At 45.1% G+C, this 19491-nt stretch overlaps 1 protein-coding gene across 1 annotated transcript in view; it reads right to left on the bottom strand.

The window, feature by feature from the left end:
* Positions 1 to 19491, bottom strand: part of DSCAM (DS cell adhesion molecule) — a 695428-nt gene that overhangs the window by 153149 nt on the left and 522788 nt on the right. Inside the window, exons 12-14 of the mRNA XM_040249128.1 lie at positions 5088 to 5284; positions 3232 to 3328; positions 2309 to 2437 (exon numbers count right to left, since the gene is read on the bottom strand). Coding sequence (XP_040105062.1) covers positions 2309 to 2437; positions 3232 to 3328; positions 5088 to 5284 — 423 coding nt within the window. The remainder of the gene's footprint in view (positions 1 to 2308; positions 2438 to 3231; positions 3329 to 5087; positions 5285 to 19491) is intronic.

Genomic DNA, 19491 nt, shown 5'->3' with positions numbered 1-19491 from the left:
GTGGATTTTTAATAAATGATGTTGGGGCAACAGAAGACCCATTTCTGGAGAAGATAAAATCAGATCTATCTCTCCCAGTGTACACAAGAGTAGACTCCAAATGGATTGGAGATCTCAATTTAGAAAAGGGAGGGAAAGAAACACAAAACGATAGAAGAAAAGAGGCTGATTTATTTTATGACCACAGTGCAGAGAACGATTTTTCTAACTTGAGTCAAAACCCAGATTCAATAAAAGAAAATATTGATAAATTAAAAAAGACACACAGACACACAGTTAAATATGAGTTCACATATCTGCCAGGCAAGGAAAGGAGAGAGACTACAGCAGCACATGAGAGGGAGGCATGGGCTTGAATGTGGACCTGGGGTGCATCCCTGTGGAGGTCAAATGAAGAGTGGGGTCTGAGCAGCAGGTGTAACCATGGTAACTGTGTGGTCCAGGGATGGGAGGGCAGCCTTTGAGGGACCCTTGTCACAGGTGATGCTGTGGTTGCCCATTTCACAGAGGAGGATGGTGGCGGGGGTGCTTACAGCTGGTAAGGGACAGGGCCAGGGACACGCTGAACCCAAACTCCCTTGAGGAACCACTGGGTCATCACGAGCACCTGGAAATGACCAATCCCCTGAAGACAGAGAGGCATGCAGCTGCTCCCCTGACTGGCTTTGTGGGCACAAGCTCCCAGACCTGCAGTCCTTCTATTAGCGCCGATCTGCGAGGCTTGGGGTAGGGGGGTCTGTCCCTCTCTCTGTAGACTCTGCAGAGTATCCCCACTGTGTGTGTCTGTGTTCCTGCCGAGTTTTCATTCTTGCCCTCAGTTTCCAGCTTGTTCTCTGCAAGAACATGCCTGCCTCACCTAAGAGACTTCAAGACCCAGATCTCAGAACTTCTCAATCTTTGGTTCCATCCTGCCCGTATTTCTTTAGAATGAAGGGAGGGCCTCCTCTCTGCCCTTGGGCCTGGGCAAGCCTGTTGGTACTGATTTCTGAAAGATCCCTGCTGGTTCAGCACTGCCCACAGCTTGCTCACTGGCCGCCCTCTACATCCATCCCCTGCATGGGATCTGGTTTCCAAGGGACTGTGTGACCACAGCCACCATGCTCCTCTCAGGAGGTTTTTTCAGGGTCCATGGAAGCATCAGCTCACTTCCAGGTCTCTGGTTGTGGCTCAGGGAACCAAGCTGGTCACGATAGCTCTTCTGACATCTTTTCTTATGCATCTCTAACCCAGGACTTCTAGCCATCCTCAAGCACTATTGCTATGACCTCTGTTCTTGGTTTGATGCAAGCTGTTTTCATCCTCAGTAACTCTTTTCCTTAACCCCCACCCTTAGCCTTTTTCTGGACTTACTTCTTCATCCAGTCTCGCACTTTGCCCCACCCTGCCCCTTGCCTGCTCCTAACAGAAACATTTCTGCCCGCCTGACCTGCCTTTCCACATGTCACCAGCTTAATGTTTTGCTCCAGCTTCAGCTCACGGGATAAATGTGTCATGACAGTGTGCTGTGAAGTGATGCACGGTGCCTAGCAAGTGAGAAACGAGGCCACTTTCCTGGACTGTGAGACTATCAAACCCTCACGAGCTGATGCTGCTCTAATTCCTCACGCCTTTTGTGTCCAAGTCCAGACCTGGAGCCACAGTGGTGGTACCCTCCCCTTGGCCAAAGTGGCCCTGTCATTGTCACTTTAAGATGATCAACAGGTGAGCCTGATGTGGTCCTGACAGCTGGTCTGTTTTATTTCTGGGCTCTTGGTGAGCTGGCCACTTGCCCAGAGGAAGCACAGGAGTGCCTGGCTGCATCTGTGCCACCAGCCTGTCCCTGCACATCCAGGAGGTCCCTGCTGGGTCAGTGCTGTCTCAGCAATATGTGGCCCTCTGCACAAACCACCATGGCTCAGCTCAGCCCACGGACACTGAATGCAGCCAGTGCTCAGGGATGTGGACACAAGGGAAGCAGAGGGAAGATGGGAAGGTGGGAAAAATAATGCCAGTGGCCAGGTTGGGTTGGCAGCAGCCTGTGCACCCTTTGGTAGTGATAGTGCCAAAGTGACCCACTGGGAGGGAGCAGGATTGAGGTCCTGCTTGTTTAAGGAGAAAAGAGGCAGGGCTGACCCAACAAAGAGATCTCAACACAAAATCACTCCCACCACAGGAAATGGGGGTGGGTGTGCTTCATGCAAGGAAAGAGATAGACGCGAAAAGAGCTCCCTCTGAGTTTCCCGGAGTCCAGGTTGTGCTTACATTAAAAGGCAATCAATAAAACAGCTTTTGGAAGTGGAAGTACAGCTGGAGGAAATGAAGGACTTACCTGATTTATTTTTGCATTCAATGTCATAGCCCGTGATGGGGCTGTTCCCGTCAAAGCCCATGGTCCACCTGAGGGTGATGGTGCGTGCCTTCACATCTTTGATCTCAATTTCAGGAGGATCTGGGGGCTCTGTATGGTCAACAGAAAACCTGGGTTAGTTTGAATATCGTTCAGGCATAAGATGCTAGTGAAAATCCCGAGTGACTCACAAAAGCTTTGTCAGCATTCAACACAGCAGACTTTTTTTTTTTTTAAAAAACCTGGAAGTATTTTTTTCCTAATCGCATTTTAGGATGGAACAATTTTATTTTTCCGAATTTGCCAATCTTCATAGCACTTATAAAGCTGAAGATTTACATGTCACTTATAAAGTTGAAGATTTACATGTCACTTATAAAGCTGAAGATTTACATGTCACTCTTCCGGTCTGGCTTGGGATCTATTAACTCAGAAACTAGTTTGGCCCCAGATATGAAACTTTCATTCAGATCATCTAGTTGTTGTTTAGTTACCAGTCGTGTCTGACTCTTTGCGACCTCATGGACTGTAGCCCGCCAGGCTCCTCTGTCCATTGGATTTCCCAGGCAAGAACACTGGAGTGAGTTGCCATTTCCCTCCTCCAGGGGCAGAACATCTAATAAGAATTCCTAAATTTGAACAAGAAAAGCACACTGTCCAGGCTGCCCAGTCAGCTGACCCAGTTCCTTTATGGATTTTGCTCCCTCTGTTTGGGGGCTGCACCTTGGTATAATCGTGAGTTCTGCAAAATGAAACTTTAGCACCAACTTTGTTCAGATTCAACATCTTCTGAGGACTTGGAAGTGTGATGTGTCAAGCTGAGGCCACTCAGACACCAGAGCCTGGGCACACACTTACTGTCCTGACACCGCCGAGTTTCTCCCCCTAGGTTCTGTCCGTCCTACCTTGCACCGTGAGCTGAATTATTCCACGGTCCTCCCCATAAGAATTGATAGCGTGACAGGAGAAGAAGCCAGAATCTTCTCTTACTGTTGGCAAAATCTATGTGTAAAGCAGAGAGAAATCCATCTTACCCAGAGGAATGCAGGGAGAGAACAACTCAAAGGGCTCTTGGCTACAAAAGTCTCTCTACTCTCACTCTCCTCCCAGCCCCAAGCACACACATAAACACTCACACACAGGGACACAGAAAGCTGAGAACAAATTCAGCACAATTGTAAATGTGCAGATGGACAGATTCAGTGTACATGATCCATGTCAGCTGCCAGCTCATTAAACTGGATGTGAAATTTATGTAGGATGTCACGTTCAGGTTGACATTATTCCACATACTCCCACTTAAAAAAAAAGTCATAGTGGATTTTTTTTTTAAGTCGAGAGAAATGTTTTATTAAATCTCTTCTTTATATTATTGATATATGTATATTTGTCTCTAAAAGACAATGATGGGCCTTAGCAAACAATTTCCAAAATATTTCTCATGAGCCAGTAGAGCCCGTGCTGATGAAGTTTCTCTACATCATTGGCCGAGTGTCCATCAGACCATCATGTACTATATTTGTAAATATTTAAACAGTGTCATTGGGCGGAGTTTTGGTTAAATCCATAGTGGATTTTTAAAACAGCCAGAGCAATCCTGCCTAAACAAAACAGATCTATAAACATTGCAATAAAGTTTTGGTCTCCCAGGACTCCAAGATTGGACCTGAGAGTGAATCAATATGCACGTTTCAAACACAGGGCTTTTTTTTTTTTTTTCTCATATGTGTTTTACAGCATCATTTCTCCCCCATATTAAAAGAATCACTCAGCTAACTACCAGCAGTGCTAAAAATTCTAAGAGACTGCAATACTCTTTTACTCTGGGTTTTCCCCCAAGAAGCAAAATATTTTCCTTATAATATTTTTGTGGCAGAATCCTCCTGATTTTTTTTTTCAGGAAGTTAAAAAAAAGTGCACAGTGTAGGCTGTCATTTCTCCAGAATTACCTGTCATTAAAAGATGCTATTTCTCCAGACATAGAGAGTAGATTTATGGACTTGGGGAGAGGGGAGGAGAGGGTGAGATGTATGGAAAGAGTAACACAGGAACTTACATTACCATATGTGAAATAGATAACCAATGGGAATTTGCTTTATGGCTCAGGAAACTCAAGCAGGGGCTCTGTATCAACCGAGAGGGGTAGGATGGGGCAAGAGACGGGAGGGAGGTTCAAAAGGGAGTGGGTATATGTATACCTATGGCTGATTCATGTTGAGGTTTGACAGAAAACAACAAAATTCTGTAAAGGAATTATCCTTCAATAAAAATATAAATTAAAAAAATATGCCATTTCTCTCTTATTATTATTACAGTTTGTTTCCCTGCCATGTTGGCAATAATTTCACTTTTAACCATATGTAGGATAAAGTACTATTTTTTTGCAGGCTACTCTGGAATCCCTTTATATATAAACATAGAGAGATAGTGTTTCATAAATGTTTAAGATTTTTTTTTGACATGGACCATTTTTAAAGCCTTTATTGAATTTGTTTTTTGTTTTGTTCTTTTTATTAAAAAGTTGTTTGGTTTCTTGGCTGTGAGGCATGTAGGATCTTAGGTCTCCGACCAGGGATTGAACCAGCACCCCCTGCACTGCAAGGCGAAGTCTCAGCCACTGGAACACCAAGGGAAGTCCCATTGTAACTATTTCAAAAGATGATTTGTGGCTTTCCCCCACATGCACTCACTTATGTGAAAGGACAGGATTATTCTGCCTGTGAAGGTAGGTGCTCATCTGTCCTGTTTGCCATGCTCTTACCTGCAGAGTAGAAATCACCTCCTCCCCCACCTCCTTGGTGGACACGAGATAACGGGCCATTTCGGGGTTAATGATCCGGTCCTCTTTCTCCCAGCGGACTATGATGGGCTTCTCACCGTGGGCCGTGCAGCTCATTTCCTTCTTTTGACCCTGAGTGGCCAGGGTGGTGTTTGGGTAGGATGTAATCATCGCAGGAACTGAAAATCCAAAAATGACACAACTTATTCGGCAAAGCAGGGTTTACAGTTTCCCCACCATAATACATGGCTCAATTGCATTTGAGATGTTTCTTTGAAATGTATTGGTTGAGCAAGAATCATGATCAAAAGAGTTGGAAGGGTGGCAGAAAAATGAAACTGGACTCAATGAGCCCCAAGCAGAAATTGCTGTGTGGTTTCCTATTTGGCGGGGCGGTGCGGGGGTGGGGGTGTGTGCAGGTCTTACTCTTCCAATCCCTGTGGAAAGTAAACTTATGTTCCCTAAAACACACAAGAAAATGATGTGACTTGCTTATTAGACAGGAAAAGGGGCTTCCGTTGAGAATTACACTCCTCCTTCCATAATCACCTACATTTCCAACTATCGTTGTCCACTATGGGAATTTCTGAAACCAGAAATCGGTTAGTCAACCGATTGGCTAACCAATCCTTGAAGTCACCTCTTGGCATCCCTAACCCACAGTTCTGCAGACCTCGAAACCTGACTTCTCCCAAAGTTTATAGCAGGGAATCTCATCTCAATGTATTGAGAGAATGGGAAACTTTATTTGTGAAAGTTGTCAAGTTCCCTCCCTTTATATCAAAATTCCTGTTGATGAAAGTGAAAGAAGAGAGTGAAAGAGCTGGCTTAAAACTCAACATTCAAACTAAGATCATGGCATCTGGTCCCATCACTTCATGGTAAACAGATGGTGAAACAATGGAAACAGTGACAGACTTCACTTTCTTGGGCACCAAAATTACTGCAGATGGTGACTGCAGCCATGAAATTAAAAGACACTTGCTCCTTGGAAGAAAAGCTATGACTAAACTAGACAGCATATTAAAAATTAGAGACATTACTTTGCCAACATAGGGTTTTCCCAGTAGTTATGTATGGATATGAGAATTGGTCTATAAAGAAAGCTGAGCACTGAGGAAATGATACTTTTGAACTGTGGTGTTGGAAAAGACTTGTGAGAATCCTTTGAACTGCAAGATCAAACCAGTCAATCTTAATGGAAATCATTCCTGAATATTCATTGGAAGGACTGATGCTGAAGCCAAAGCTCCAATACTTTGGCCACCTGATGGGAAGAACTGACTCATTGGAAAATATCCTGATGCTGGAAAGATTGAAGGCAGGAGGAGAAGGGGACAACAGAGGATGAGATGGTTGCATGGCATCACTTGCTCGATGGACATGAATTTGAGCAAGCTTTGGGAGTTGGTGATGGACAGGGAGGCCTGGCGTGCTGCAGTCCTTGGGGTCACAAAGAGTCAGACACTGAGTGACTGAACTAGTGTGTTGGAGAAGACTCCTGAGAGTCTCTTGGATAGCAAGGAGATTAAACCAGTCAACCCTAAAGGAACTCAACCCAGAATATTCATTGGGAGAATTGATGCTGAAGCTGAAGCTCCAATACTTTGGCCACCTAGTTGGAAGAGCAGACTCACTAGAAAAGCCTTCAATTGTGGGGAGATTGAAGGCAAAATGAGAAGGGGGAAGTAGAGGATGAGATATTGATAGCATCACTGACTCAAAGGACGTGAATTTGTGCAAACTCCAGGAGATAGTGAAGACAGGGAATCCTGGCGTGCTGCAGTCCATGGGGGGGGGGGGCGGGCAGAGTTGGACATGACTTAGTCACTGAACAATTAGTGTGGAAATGGACTTGAGGAATCCAGCAAAAGCAAACACAAACACACTCTAGAAGGAGGTACCTCCACCCAGGCCCATTGGGATTCTCCCAGATGACTCTCTGCTAACATGAGCTCACAGAACAAAAATAGTAAAACGCGTAAGAAAACAATCTACCCTCATGGAGAATCAGGCCCCCAAGGGCTTCAGATGCCAGCATGACGAGATGCAGGCCTTGAAATTATAATGAACAAAATGTTTAAAGATATTTTCAAAACATGAGAAAGGAACAAGAAGATATGAAAAACAAACAGGAAGATTTGAAAAAGAACTAAAACAAATTTGTATTTTTTATCTACTTCTTACCTAATTTTCCGAATCATGGGAGTAATGGCTCTCCCTCATTCGTAAGGTCAAGCTCATGCTCTATTCTTTGCCGCCCACCTCAGGGCCCTCCAGCGCCTCTCCCTGGCCACTTGACCATAGAAACGCTGTGCCTTCTCCTGAGACTGGCACATGCCAGGGCATGTCCTCCCTGTAGCCGGCTAGAGTGGTTTGAGACACACAACAAGGCAGAGATCTCCCAGTTTTGTAGCCTGGACCCCACGGAAGACCCCACACTGTGGAGTTTCTCTATAGTCAGGAGGCATATGGCAGAGACAACACAATGTGGAGTGGGCAGGCTGGGAATGGAGCAGAAGAAGCACCATGAGGCCCACATTTTAAAGAAAGTTGCCCACAACCATGGTGAGATTCCTCTTCCTGAGCATCTGAGAAGCAGCAGAACTGCTCCACCATCCCCAAACTTTGGTCCTGATCCCTCCTCCCCTCTCACCATTTTAAGATAATTTTTAATTTTATTAACCAGTATCAGTTCAGATCAGTTGCTCAGTTGTGTCCGACTCTTTGCGAGCCCATGAATCGCAGCACGCCAGGCCTCCCTGTCCATCACCAACTCCCAGAGTTCACTCAGATTCACGTCCATCGAGTTGGTGATGCCATCCAGCCATCTCATCCTCTGTCATCCCCTTCTCCTCCTGCCCCCAATCCCTCCCAGCATCAGAGTCTTTTCCAATGAGTCAACTCTTCGCATGAGGTGGCCAAAGTACTGGAGTTTCACCTTCAGCATCATTCCCTCCAAAGAAATCCCAGGGCTGATCTCCTTCAGAATGGACTGGTTGGATCTCCTTGCAGTCCAAGGGACTCTCAAGAGTCTTCTCCAACACCACAGTTCAAAAGCATCAACTCTTCAGTGCTCAGCTTTCTTCACAGTCCAACTCTCGCATCCATACATGCCCACTGGAAAAACCATAGCCTTGACTAGACAGACCTTTGTTAGCAAAGTAATGTCTCCGCTTTTGAATATGCTATCTAGGTTGGTCGTAACTTTTCTTCCAAGGAGTAAGTGTCTTTTAATTTCATGGCTGCAGTCACCATCTGCAGTGATTTTGGAGCCCCCAAAAATAAAGTCTGACACTGTTTCTACTGTTTCCCCATCTATTTGCCATGAAGTGATGGGACCAGATGTCATGATCTTAGTTTTCTGAATGTTGAGCTTTAAGCCAGCTTTTTCAATCTTCTCTTTCACTTTCATCAAGAGGCTTTTTAGTTTCTCTTCACTTTCTGCCATAAGGCTGGTGTCATCTGCATATCTGAGGTTATTGATATTTCTCCTGGCAATCTTGATTCCAGCTTATGCTTCTTCCAACCCAGCATTTCTCATGACGTACTCTGCATATAAGCTAAATAAGCAGAGTGACAATATACAGCCTTGATGTACTCCTTTTCCTATTTGCAGCCAGCCTGTTGTTCCATGTCCAGTTCTAACTGTTGCTTCCTGACCTGCATATAGGTTTCTCAAGAGGCAGGTCAGGTGGTCTGGTATTCCCATCTCTTGAGGAATTTTCCACAGTTTCTTGTGACCCACACAGTCAAAAGCTTTGGCATAGTCAATAAAGCAGAAATAGATGTTTTTCTGGAACTCTCTTGCTTTTTCCATGATCCAGTGGATGTTGGCAATTTGATCTCTGGTTCCTCTGCCTTTTCTAAAACCAGCTTGAACATCCGGGAGTTCATGGTTCACATATTGCTGAAGCCTGGCTTTGAGAATTTTGAGCATTACTTTGCTAGTGTGTGAGATGAGTGCCATTGTGCGGTAGTTTGAGCATTCTTTGGCATTGCCTTTCTTTGGAATTGGAATGAAAAGTGACCTTTTCCAGTCCTGTGGCCACTGCTGAGTTTTCCAAATTTGCTGGCATATTGAGTGCAGCACTTTCACAGCATCATCTTTCAGGATTTGAAACAGCTCAACTGGAATTTTATCACCTTCACTAGCTTTGTTCATAGTGATGCTTTCTAAGGCCCACTTGACTTCACATTCCAGGACGTCTGGCTCTAGGTGAATTATCACACCATCGTGATCATCTTGGTCATGAAGATCTTTTTTGTATAGTTCTTCTGTGTATTCTTGCTACCTCTTCTTAATATCTTCTGCTTCTGTTAGGTCCATATCTTTCCTGTCCTTTATTAAGCCCATCTTTGCATGAAATGTTCCCTTGGTATCTCTAATTTTCTTGAAGAGATCTCTAGTTTTTCACATTCTGTTGTTTCCCTCTGTTTCTTTGTGGTATGTTTACTGTACCTCAGTATACTATATCATGTTGTACCTGTATATGAGGTACGATAAACATACCACAAAATTCACTTGCTTCAAGTGTATAATTCAGTGGATTTTAGTATTGCCTTTGCTTTCTAGGGTCAAGGGGGAGGGGCAAGATATTTTATTGAGTGAAAGATTCTATAAATTCTATAGCACTTTATAATTTTCAAAAGTTTCACCCACATGATTTCATATAATCCCATAATAACTCTTATTAACCCCCTACCCCTGTCTTGCCCCTCTCCCTTTCCTCTCCCCACTAGTTTGTTCTCTGCATCTGTGAGTCTGTTTCTCTTTTGTTTTGTTCACTAGTTTGTTGTATTTTTTAGATTCCACATAGAAGTGACATCATCAAGTATTTGTTCTTCTCTGTCTGACTTATTTCACTTAGTAGAATGCCATCCAAGTCCATCCATATTGCTGCAAATGGCAAATTTTCATTATTTTTATGGCTCAGTAGGATTCCATTGTATATATATATGTGCCATGTCTTCTTTATCTACCCATCTGTTGGTGGACATTTAGGTTGCTTCCATACCCTGTTGTGAATAGCACTGCTATGAAGATTGGGTGCAGGTATCTTTTTGAATTAGTGCTTTTGTTTTTCTCAGATCTATACCCAAGAGTGGAATTGCTGAGTGAGTTTAAAGCAGGGACTGGCTCTGCTGCTTTCCCCCCGTGGGGGCTGCAGTGATGATTGTGGGCCTCATCCTGACTGATGCTGAGATGTGGGCATGTCTGGGGGTGAGGGGATGGGCTAAGGTGGGGAGATGTGGAATGCCGGCTGGGGCTTCTGCATCCTAAATGCAGTGGAGGGTAGGGACCAACAGAAATGCCCAGGGCTGTAGGCATTTGGAGTCCTGGGAGGGCTTGTCCGGGATCTCAGGCAGATGACGGGTTAATGTGGAATGGACTTACAGGGGCACTGTGGGACTTAGAAGTTAATGAGTCAGCTCATATCCATGTCTGTAGAGGTTACACATCAGGGTTTGGTTTACTGTTTTATTGGCTTCCTGGATTCAAAACAGAAGAAGAGAAAACGTTGATAGTGAGGACTAGATGTCTGAGGCTGGCCATTGCATTGTACAGCATCCTAAATAATGAGAAATAATTCTTCTATTAATAGTATGAAAAACAAAAGTGTTAGTTGCTCAGTCAAGTCTAGCTCTTTGCAACCCCATGGACTATAGCCCCACCAGTCTCCTCTGTCCTTGGAATTCTCTAGGCAAGTATATAGGAATGGGTTGCTATTCCCTTCTCCAGAGAATCTTTCTGACCCAGGGATCAAACCTGGGTCTCCTGCATTGCAGGCAGATTCTTTCCTGACTGAGCCATCAGGGAAGCCCACAAACAATTTAACAACTGGAATATGCCCCCCCACCCCGCCCCTCCTGTAGAGAACCAGTTCCTACAGTCGCCTTTGTTGAGCACAGAGTAGAGAGACTCCAGTGGCAGAGCTGTGTTCTGGAAATTAATCCACACTAATGCCTCCCAGTGTGGTGAGCTGCTAAAGGCCACACAGAGGATTTCTCAGTGTATGTTATTTGCTAAATAAGGGGGGGAAAAAAAGCAAAGAAACGTGTCACATGGCAGGGTATGAAAAAATACAGATTTCTTGTGAAGACACATTGAGTGTGATCACTTCTCAAGTCTGGGTTATTTTACCACTCTCAGTACTTTATATTTCAATGCTGCTACTGCTAAGTCACTTCAGTCGTGTCCAACTCTGTGCGACCCCATAGACGGCAGCCCACCAGGCTCCCCCGTCCCTGAGATTCTCCAGGCAAGAACACTGGAGTGGGTTGCTATTTCCTTCTCCAATGCATGAAAGTGAAAAATGAAAGTGAAGTTGCTCAGTCGTGTCGGACTCTTCGCAACCCCATGGACTGCAGCCTACCAGGCTCCTCTGCCCATGGGATTTTCCAGGCAAGAGTACTGGAGTGGGGTGCCATTGCCTTATGGGAATGAGGATCAGGCAGAATTCCTCTGTGTTGTCTCCAGAGAATTAAATAATTCGACCAACGGCATTGTCATCCAACAGAGTGAGAAGGTGAAGGTTCTTCAGGACAGAGGATCTCGGATGTAAACTCCGGAGTCCTCAGTGACATGAACGCGACCCACCGGAGCACCTCTGTGAAGTTCAGGCTCACTCCTGTACAGTAACCGAGCTTCTGCAAAGCCATGCCGAGCCTGGCCCCCCTCAGCGGAGAAGTGTTCTGGTCAAAACCAAAGGAACCCCACCCCCAGCCACAGGAACCAGAAGACAGATACAGAATAAGGGTTTCTGTCCTACCTCATGAGCTGCTACAGGGAGCAAATGCATTCAGAAGGCTGGAGTCTGCCTGGAATGTAATTTCTTATCCCTTTGAAAGCGTCAACTAGAGGAACACATTAGTGGTCTCCAAGAAAATGCAGCTGTGTTCAGAGGGCTTGCTTGTTGTCTGCCCTTTCCTTTTCCTACTAATGAAAAGCTTTATTGCTTTCTACATGGGAGAAGTACCTCGACTAAACCCTGGCCCTCTGGTGTACGATTTGTCCATCTCACCCTGCACGAAAAAGCTTTTCTTTTTACTCATATTTCTCCTTCGGAGGAATGCCCCCACCAAAATGGGTATTTTAGTTCTGGTTCATGGTCAGAAATGGTCTGATGAGCCCTTGTTCTATCTCACCCAAGTATTCTCAGCCCTTTAAAGAGACTGATCATTTTCACATCTCTTTGCAATGCTAATGTTTGAAGCCATGACCTTTTCGCTCATCACAGTCACCAGTGCTGAGAGATGATAGCATGTCAGTGGAGCAGGGCTCTCTGCAAGGGTCTCTGAAGCATAACGAATGGATGGGGTAACAGGGCTGAGAACCAAGGGAGGCCAGGCTGTCCTGCTAGTGGGAGAGAAGGAAACCAAGACCAAGAGGGCTTTGTTCAAAGATTGCATGCCCTGTGCTTCTCCTGCAAAATTACCCATTATAGAGACAGCTGTTGTACTTCATTATATACTGGTTTATAAATTTCCTTCATTAACTACAATATCCCCTACCAGCACCTTAATGTTCAGCAGATCTGCATTCTTCCTGTTTAAGGGAGGCTCATCTGACCTACTTCCTTGCAATGCAAACAGACAGTGGTACAGCGGAGCTGCTGCTACAGCCAGGGAGAGCCGAGCCTGTGCATAGAGATCAATTCTGTGGTCCAGGAATGCTGTCTACTTAGTCTGAAATTGGCCAAGTGGGAAGATTTATACCAGTGAAACTGACAAACTGACAAATGCTAGAAACTGGTGCTTTCTTCTCTTCTTCCTCTCCCAACGGCTAGTTGTTTGAAAATTAAGAATTTACCAGAACACAACATAGGAGGGTGTCCCACTATGTGAATGATTTCAAAGGGTGTTCCCACCTTTCCAGAAGCACTGAGAAGGTGTGAATTTACCTCAGAGCAATAATCAAACTTAGGCTTACCAGGTGGTGCTAGTGGTAAAGAATCCACCTGCCAAGGCAGAAAATGCAAGAGATGTGGTTTGATCCCTGGGTTGGGAAGATCCCCTGGAGGAGGGCATGGCAATCCACTCCAGTATTCTTGCCTGGAGAATCCCATGGACTGAGGAGCCTGGTGGGCTGCAGTCCAAGGGGTTGCAAACAGTCGGACATGACTGGGTGACTGAGCACAATAACCAACCTTATTTGTAACAGTTGTTGTTGATGTTCAGTCACTCAGTTGTGTCTGACCCTTTGTGACCCCATGGACTGCAGCATACCAGGCTTCCATGTCCTTCACTAAGTCCTGGAGTTTGCTCAAAATCAGGTCCATTGAGTCAATGATGCCATCCAACCATCTCATCCTCTGTTGCACCCTTCTCCTCCTGCCTTCAATCTTTCCCAGCATCAGGGTCTTTTCCAATGAGTTGGCTCTTCCTATCATGTGGCCAACATATTGGAGCTTCAACTTCAGCATCAGTCTTTCCAATGAATGTTCAAGGTTGATTTCCTTTAGGATTGACTAGTTTGATCTCCTTGCTGTCCAAGGGACTCTCAAGAGTCTTCTCCAGCACCACAGCTTGAAAGCATCAGTTCTTCAGTGTTTAGCCTTCTTTATGGTCCAACTCTCACATCCTATATGACTACTCAAATATGAACAGCATATCACTGCATGTTTCAACAGGAATTCAATAATAAATTGACATACACATTGATTTTTCAACACAAGGATATACATATAAATAAAAATTATATTAATAAATCACTGATATGAAAGGTTATTTCTCAAACTTTACTCTTCTGTTTTCATGACTCTATCAGTAAAATAAAACTGGTCCTAATACAATTTTATTTCTTTTTTCCTTCTTTAGCTCTGCTGAAAGCACTGAAAAAGAAACAAAAGGAAATACCAAGTGTCCTGGATAAGCCCCAAGTAGACAACATGACTGTCAAGATCATCTGGTTCAGTCCCTTCACTTCACAGAGAAAGAGAAACCCAGAGAAGCAGAATGGGAATCAAAGGCCCAGATGCAAGAGTCAACCAGAATGTGACTTTCATGTTGTTGCTGTTGAGTCACTAAGTTATGTCTAACTCTCTTACAATCCCATGGACTGTAGCCCACCAGTCTCCTCTGTCCATGGGATTTCCCAGGCAAGACTACTGGAGTGGGTTGTCATGACCTCCTCCAGGCAATCTTCCCCACCGAGGGATCAAACCTGAATCTCCAGCATGTCCTGCACTGGCAGGGAGACTTTTACCTCTGAGCCACCTGGGAAGCTTCTGACTTTCAGGAGTCCTGTTCTATCTAAAACCATCATTATCACAGATAATGACTCCCATAGAGGCAGCCGATCTTCCTGGATGCCCATGACCTCCCATATTTGACCTGCAACCTGGGAAGTCCCTCAGTCCCTCCACGTGGTCAGAACAGAGGTGGCAGAGGAGGGTGTGGGGTCAAGAACAAGGCAGCAAGGATTCCCCAGCCTGAGGCAGGAACACTAGGGTCTCCAGGTGGGAGTTCTAGGGAGGGAAATACTCTGAGACATGAACACATTCTATGAGCCACTTCTTCTTTATGTTTCTTTAGCTACTTCTTCAACTATATATTTACATCTTCCTACCATTTGACTATAAACATTTTCAAACACACAGAAAGTTGAACAGCCATATACCCGCTGCCTGTGTTTTGCAATGAACATTCAGAGATTTGAATCAAAATTTATTTTCACTGTTATTTCACCAGTCAATCAAAATTTACTGAACACATGATTTTTACTACTCTGAACACATAAAATAGACTTGAGTGAAAACATGAATCTGTGTGTGTTGCAAAGATCAGGCGTTAAGATGGCAGCTGCCTTCTGGAATTCTGCTGCTCAGGGTGAAGTCCCCCTGGAGGTGCTTTAGTCTGGACCCTGATGCTGTGGCTTGGGGTCTGGCTGCCCTGGGTTAGAGCACTGGTCCTTTCAGAGGAGGAGGGGAGAAAGGAGACCAGAAGCCAGGAGGCTGGGCTCCAACCTTGTGCCATCTGTGTACACACTGCTGTGAGTGGGCAAGACGGTGGCTGCCCTGGGCCTTGGTGTTCTCACCTGATTTATGGATGAGCTGCATGGGACAAGGTGCTCTCATCCTGGGCTGCATCTTAGAAGTGGAATCATCTGGTTTTTAAAATAAACCAGTGCCCAGGCCCTGTGTGTACTCAGTTGCTTCAGTCATGTTCAGCTCTTTGGGACCCCACAGACTGTAGCTGATCAGGCTCCTCTGTCCATGGGGATTCTATAGGCAAAAATCCGGGAGTGGATTGCCATGCCCTCCTCCAGGGTCTCTTCCTGGCCTAGAGACTGAACGCATGTCTTCTGCACTTATCGCTGAGCCATGGGGGAAGCCTCCCAGACCCTACCCTAGATCAGCTGAATCAGAGACTCTGGGGGGCTGGGCACAGGAACAGGTTTATTCAAAGTTCTTCAAGGGGTCCTCATATACAGCCTTGAATGAAAAAGCTCAACAGATGATCTCCAAGGCCTTTCCAGCTCTGACTGTCCTCCCCTTTCCCTTTTTACTTTCTTAAAATATGTTTAAATTTTAAAATAAATAAAATAGAGGATAATTACTTTACAATATTGTGATGTTTCTTCCATACATCAATATGAATCAGCCATAGGTATACATATGTCCCCTCCATTCTGAACACTCCTCCCACCTCCCTCCCCACTCTCCTTTTTATTTCTAATATCCCCTTCACTCTGTCCCTGTTCCCTTCCCTTCTTCCTTCTCTCCTGCCTGTCTAGCTTCCTTCCTTTCATCTGATCCCTCTTTCTTCCTCTTTCTCCTTCTCCCTCTCTGTGTCACCATCCCATAATAACAAGAGTTAACTTTCCTGAATCCTGACTTGGTGCTGAGATATTTCCTATATACTGTATCTGTACGTATTCACTGCACACAGCAACCTCACTGGATAGAAACTCTGGCTGTAGAAATGACCTGAGACTTATTTGTAAGTGCCATTTTTAGTAGGCTCCAAATTATACTACAAATATGTGTGAATGATATAGAAATAACATATCTAGCAGATTCACTGGATTTAAATTTATACGAACATATGTCTATGCAGATGATCAAAGAGAACCAGACACCAAACACCTACTTTGAAGGGAAGCGAATTAAGATTAACATATAAGAGAATTTCAGTATTTATTTCATCTCTGACATCTTGTCCTTTCCTTTTTATTTATAAGTAAGGAAATAGAACTGGAGGGTTAAGGCTGGCTAGATGAGAACCTTCTCTTTTCTGACCCTCTTCTACTCCTATTCCAAAACTCTATTTCATCTAGTAAGATGAAAACAATCAGTATCACCTTAGTCATGGCATGTGGGATCTAGTTCCCTGACCAGGGATTGAACCCAGGCTCTCAGCATTGAGAAGCTGGAGTCTTAGCCCCTGGACCACTGTAACTAAAAATCTCACATGCTGAAGCTAAAGATCCCACCATGCCACAACTGAGGTCCGGCATAGCCAAATAAATAATTTTTAAACAAAAGAATAAAAAAAATCAGTATCACCATAAAAGTCATACAGTAAAATTATCTTTACTTCCAAAGATGATGAATCTTGCCCTTCCTTTTCTTTCCCTTCTTCCCTTTCTTTCTCTAGGGTCTGGAGAAGCTAAGCAGGTCTAAGCTAAGTCTCATGAAGTGAATCATATATCTGGGACTTCTCCGGTGGTGCAGTGGATAGGAATCCACCTGCCAATGTGGGGGACATGGGTTCCATTCCTGGTCCGGGAAGATTTCACACACTGTGGGGCAACTGAGTCCTTGCATCACAACTACAGATGCCCACATGCCCTAGAACCTGTGCTCTGTGACAAGAGAAACCACTGCAATAAGACCACACGCCTCAATGAAGAGCAATCCCCGTTCACTGCAACTGGAGAAAGCTCACACAGCGACAAAGACCCAGTGAAATAAAAAAAAAAAATTAAAAATCATATGCCTGAACCTGTGTATCCTCTCAAGTTTCACATCACTTTTACACCCCTGATCTCACAGTGATACACATGTTCCCAGTAGAGAAGAGAGTGCTTAATTCCATGTACCCACACTGAAACAGAATCAGAGCAGGTAAACAGAATTGGAGTCTGAAGCCATCAACAAGTCAATGAAAGCCCCAGAAGGAGAACACAGGCCTTCTGGACCCAAGCGCGAAGCTCTTTGCCCAACTACAGTGGAGGCCCCGAGGCTGGTCCACAGGGCACAGAATGCCACCTGCTGGGAGGAGGGGCATCAGAGCATCCTTGGAAGCCCCTCTACCTGGGGCTGGGCCTGTTCAAGGGAGACTTCCCTGATGTCCTTGGTGGTTCCCTTTCTTCAACTACAGATAAGGACCCTAACATCTCTCCTGCAAGCCTACTGTCTATCTGATCATTGAGGCCAGCAGGACAGGCTCCACAATTGTAGGTTCCCAAGCAAAATGAAAATGTGTAGACCTTTGTTAAAAAAGCAGGAGTAAGGTGCAGTAAACTGATCAACTATGAAGCCCTTTTCTTCTTCTGTAGTCTCTTTTTCTCCATGTGCCATAATGGTTTATATTCACTGTTGTGCCAGCCCTCCCAGGCCCCCAGGGCACACTTTGCGACTTGCAAACACATGTGTGCACCCTAGGAACTCAGGATGCCCTTCCCATCAGAATGACCACTGCACCCTCGTCTTGGGTGGGTGACCCCCAGGTACCCTAAATTGCTCTCTGAAAGCTGCCTGGTGCAGCTGCCTCTAGCAGAGAGGCTACCCTTATATTCTCCATGGAGATGCCAGCCCACACCCAGATCCTCACAGGGCGGAGGATGGCAGCGATGAATGGGTGGATGCAATAAAGGGGAGGCCTGGGGCCAAGGGCTTGAGAGGAAGATAGTTGAGCTCCACAACAAGAGAGGCCACTGCAATGAAAAGCCCGTGCATCTCAAGGAAGAGTAGTCCTCGCTCGCCGCAACTAGAGAAAACCCTCCATCCTGGAGAGGCAGGGAGGCGGCAGATAGAACTCAGGAGCGGAGACTTCAAGTGCCCAGTTCATGCTGCATTATTCCATCCAACTTTATCACAAAACACACATTTACAGATGAAATTATCGAATCCCCTAGTGGTTCAGTGGTTAAGAATCCACATGCAAGGCAGGGGACAAGAGTTCTCTTCCCGATCCAGGAAGATTTCACATGCCATGATTCCACATTCCACAGGCAGCTGCACCAGGCAGCTTTCAAGACTAAGCCTGTGTACCGCAACTACTGAGCCCGCTCACCCTAGAGCCTGTGCTCCACAACAAGAGAAGCCACTGCAGTGAGAAGCCCACACGCCGCAAGAAAGAGTGGCCCTCGCTCGCCACAAATAAAGAAAGTCGGTGCTGCAATGAGGACCCAGCACAGCCAAAAGTAACTAAATGAAAATTGAAAAAATAAAGATAAAATTATTAAGAACTTCAATATGGTGGCTGACAAAGCTTAAACCTAAGTGCAGGGTCCCTTGGGAGCTGGTGACCCCATGCCATGGGATTGACCACATACTCCAGACACCAACCCTCCATGCTGTAAGCGCCCAGCCTCCTAGGAAGACACAGCTGTGACAGGTAGACAAGAATAGCCTGGTTACCTTCAGGGGTAAGGAAGCTGGGAGGGGTCTCTTGAGTCTCTGGGGCAAGGTTGGGGCACACTAAATGCAGCCTTGAAGAAGGACCAGGAGCCAGCAGCCTCCGCTTTTCTCATCGCCAAGGCAACAGAGTGGGACCTCTGATGTCATGTATCTTTGTCACTGTGGTTCTGATCCTTACATTACCTAGGGCTACTGAAGAACACGTGGTTACATGTTCTCAGGATTCTTCTCTTTTTCTTTCTTTTTTTAAAAATTTTTTTCTTGGAGTACAGTTGATTTACAATGCTGTGTTAGTTTCTGCTGTACAGCAAAGTGACTCACACACACACACACACACACACACACACACACACATGCATACACCCCCTCTTTTAAGATGCTTTTCCCATACAGGTCATTACAGAGTATTGAGTAGAGTTCCCTGTGCTATAGAGGAGGTCCTTATTAGCTATTTATTTATACACAGTAGTGTGTATGCATCAATTCCAATTCCCCAATTTATTCCTTCCACCCCATCCTTCTCCTTTTCAAAAAATTGGGGCAAAGTATACAACATGTAAAATTGATCATTTTAACCGTAAGTCCAATAGCATTAAGTGCATTCACCCCATTGTACAAACCTTACCACCGTCCATCTCCAGAACTTTCCCATCTTCTTCAACTTGAACTCTGTCCTCATGAAGTAGTAACTCCCCATTCTCTGCTCCCCAGCCCCTGGCACCCACCATTCTACTTTGTTTGTGAATTTGACTGTTTCAAGTACGTCCTCTAGGTGGAATCTTACAGTATGTTTGTCC

This window comes from Oryx dammah, unplaced genomic scaffold (genome assembly GCF_014754425.2).
Source record: "Oryx dammah isolate SB20612 unplaced genomic scaffold, SCBI_Odam_1.1 HiC_scaffold_2, whole genome shotgun sequence".
Taxonomy (NCBI): domain Eukaryota; kingdom Metazoa; phylum Chordata; class Mammalia; order Artiodactyla; family Bovidae; genus Oryx; species Oryx dammah.
Note: the sequence above shows the minus strand (reverse complement) of the source record. Positions and strands in the feature narration are given on the sequence as shown.